The 3548-nt window shown below is 48.5% G+C and overlaps 1 protein-coding gene across 1 annotated transcript in view; it reads left to right on the plus strand.

The window, feature by feature from the left end:
- PLEKHA2 (pleckstrin homology domain containing A2) overlaps nucleotides 1-3548 on the plus strand; it is a 65132-nt gene that overhangs the window by 11570 nt on the left and 50014 nt on the right. The window contains exon 4 of the mRNA XM_018566655.1: nucleotides 2190-2287. Within this exon, the coding sequence (XP_018422157.1) occupies nucleotides 2190-2287 (98 nt within the window). The remainder of the gene's footprint in view (nucleotides 1-2189; nucleotides 2288-3548) is intronic.

Here is a 3548-nt window from a genome sequence, read left to right on the forward strand (position 1 = left end):
CACACACACACACACACTGCTTGCATTTAGCTCAAGTAAAAAGCAGCTCACAAATACTTACCTGAGACCTAAAGTGGTCCCCCGCTGGGTGCGGCATACTAGCATTTCCTCAAGCTAATTGCATTAAAGATTCCAGAGACTGATACCAGAAGCATTGATTGGTTGAGGATCGATACCTCTGCCTCTCACCATTCCAGTTCGTGGGCCATGGCGTTATGCAGAAAGGAGCAGGACATCACCAGCATGTGGGACCTGGCCAAAGACCACTCCGGGATGACTTTAGCCTGACTTTAGGTCCACCTGCCCCCATCACTGCCTGCATTCAGCTAAGGTGAAAAACAGCTTCCAGATACTTACCTATGAAGTGATGGGGGGCAGGTGGACCCAAAGTCAGTTTCTGATTCCTGGCAAATATTGCCTTAGTTAGAAAATCCTTTGTGTTCCTCCCCAAAAAATTGGAGACTGATGATCTAGGTGGAAGAGGAGCACCCTGTAGGTGGACTTGGCACTCACTCTATACTCACCTTGTAATTATTATAGCCTTATGTTGTGTGGCTTTTTTATCAGATGTCTAACTATTCCCATCAGTGGCTAAAGCCAGTAGAGCTTTCAATTTGAGATCAATTATAACTAATTTAGTTAATTTACAGATCAAAATATAGAGGAACTTTTATCCGGCAAAAGATTTGTAAAGTATTGTTTATACGCTTGTGAGCCATCCAGGCCTCCTGGTTTATGCGCACCTAGCCTAATGAAGGTGGCATAAACCCCCTAACCCCCCCCAACCACCAAGCATCCCTATGCCCTGCCCCACCTTGTATCTGTTTCTTGATTCTAGAGAGCGTCAAAACAGTGACCAACACAAGATAACCTAAGTACCTCCTGGCCATTGGTTTACAGTGGAGACCGTCCCTATGCAAGCCTAATTCCAGCTTTCAGGTGGTGTACAACAGTTTACCATTGAGGAAATTGCGCTAAAGATTATTGAATACATTTCTGTGCATGTGCCCAGTGTTCTTCTTTAATGGCCAGAAATAGAAGTCATCGGCACTCCAATCAGGGGTGTAACTTTAGATTGTGGGGCCCCATAGCGACCTCCCTACTGTCAATGAAAGTTGGGTAGCTGTCTGCATTGTCTCCTCCTGTACGTTTTATGTCAGCTCTTCCTGATGGGAAATGTCACAAGGGGTACAGGGTCAGTGTCAACAGCAACTTCTGCAATCCTTAATAGGGCCCCCTTCCACCCCCCAGGCCCTGTAGCAGCTGCATGGGCTGCTATGGCTATTGTTACGCCACCGACTCCCAATATCCGGTCTACCATTCCGTCTTTATTGACGTTGGATAGTCGTATCATCATATTGAAAGGCAATGTTTCGGAAACAAATAGGTTCCTTCATTAGGCAAAAACAAAGTGATGAAGGCCTTTTGGAATGCATTCCGAAATGTTGTGATGATATGACTATCCAATGGTAGAGCGGATATTGGAGTGCCGGTGACGTATTCTATTCCTGATTAGGTGCGGCACCATACGCAGTCACTGCAGCACCCACCTGAGGTTTACAGGTTTTTATAGGTCAGTGCGATGGGACTTCTATGCGTTCTTCTTTAATGGTCTACACCAGGGGTAGCCAAACCTCGTCCCTCCAGCCAGGGGTGTCCCTAGTGTTTTAGCTGCAGCATGGGGGGCGGGGGCAGGTCAGAGGTGCACGTTAACAGGGTAGGGTGTATGCGTCCCGCTCAGCTCCTGGCAACCAGTGATATCACTAAGCTGGGCGGGATGCCGGCCAGAGCGTCCAAGGTTGCCCGGCTCTTAGCAACCTGGGACGCTCTGGCCAGAAAGGGAGCGGCAGGCACACGTCCATGCCGCTCTGCCTGTTGCCCGCCCATGTGACCCAAAGAGATGCCACCTGAGGCAACCGCTGCAGGCTCCTTCATTATAGGGAGGGCCCTGCCTCCAGCTATTTTGAAACTACTAATCACATTAGGAGAACTTCTCTGCTCCATGTAAAACAGGCTCTGGTTAGGTTTGAACTCAGAACCCCAATTCTTCCGATTTCTAAGCTGCCATGTTGCTCAGATTCAGCGCTGCCACTCTTTATCACTTTTCTATTTCTTTCTGTAGCTGCGTACACTGAAATGACCTCGCTGAATGTGTATCACTTGAGAACCTTGCTTTGTATTTCCTCCAGTTATCAATGCCTTATCTCAGCGGTACATTCTTCAAGCCAGCGACCAGGAGGATCTGCAGGGATGGGTGGAGGCCTTGAACGCAGCGAGTAAAATTACTGTAAGTACGCGCTGTGACCTCTTTAATATTTTTAGAACAGAGTTCTAATGTACAGATCCGAAAGATTATACGACCTTACCGGGACACGTCAGGTTCTACCCCGACCTATTCTAGTCTAACCAAGCTATAATCTGCTCAGTCACAAGCTTCTCTTACCTACTTCTAGGCCAAGTCCACGTCCCTGAGACACCTGAATCCGCAACAAGCCCAAGAAATCTGATTCATAATGGCTGTTATTATAACCCCTGAGCTCAGAGGCGGCTCTAGAGTTTGTGAGGTGTTAAGCGAGATGGTGAGACCCCACAGAGCCCTGGTGAGACCCCACAGAGCCTTGGTTAAACCAGGGCTCTGTGGGGTCTCATCAGCACTAGGGCTTTTTAGGGTCTCAGCAGGGCTATATGGGGTCTCACCAGCCTGGTTAGACCCCTCAGAGTCCTGGTGAAACCCCACAGAGCCCTGGTTAAACCAGGGCTCTTTAGGATCTCACCAGGGCTCTTTAGGATCTCACCAGGGCTCTCTATGGTCTCACCGTGCTGCGTGGGTTGTGTCTCACCGATGCTGCGTGGGCCGGGACCGGGTCTCACCAGGGATGTACAGGCCTCCTCTCACCAGGACTATGCAGGCCAGTCTGACCAGGGCAGTGCAGGCCGTGTCTCTAATTTGCCTCATTAAAGAGCCGTCTCTGCCTGAGCTGGCTTGTTGTATTTGTTGTATTTATGTATTTCTTATTAGTTTACAAAGTTTTATATACTTTTTATACAATTCCTCCCTCGTGTTTAGAACTAGAGGCAGTATGGCTTATTCTCCCACAGGAAACACCAGCCCACATTTCTCGGGATGACTACATCTCAACAGCTACACAATTCTATTCTATTCTTGAATTGTATCATCTCGAAAATAGTCAAATGTTGTCGCTCTATTAAAACTCAACACCCAGACCATACATTTTACTTCATTTTGGGAGAGGGCTAGACCTGGGGTTGGCAACAGGCCGATGGCAGTTATCTGATGGGTAGATCACGACCCCATCGTGCCGCCCTTCCATCAGAAGTGTTTGCCTCCACCCAGATCAGGACAGCAATAGGCATCCAAGAGACAAGGGAAGTCCTAGGTTCTTCCTCGGCTCTAAAGTGTCACATGACTCGAGGGGAAAACTGGGAGGAAGTTCCTCACTTGGGTCGGGCGCTGATGCATCTGAAGGGAGGGGTAATTTGTGCTGTGGGGGATTTTAGCCTAGGGGGTGAATGGTTTCACTGTAAAG

Source organism: Nanorana parkeri, unplaced genomic scaffold, assembly GCF_000935625.1.
Source record: "Nanorana parkeri isolate BGI_ZX_2015 unplaced genomic scaffold, ASM93562v1 scaffold967, whole genome shotgun sequence".
Lineage (NCBI taxonomy): Eukaryota > Metazoa > Chordata > Amphibia > Anura > Dicroglossidae > Nanorana > Nanorana parkeri.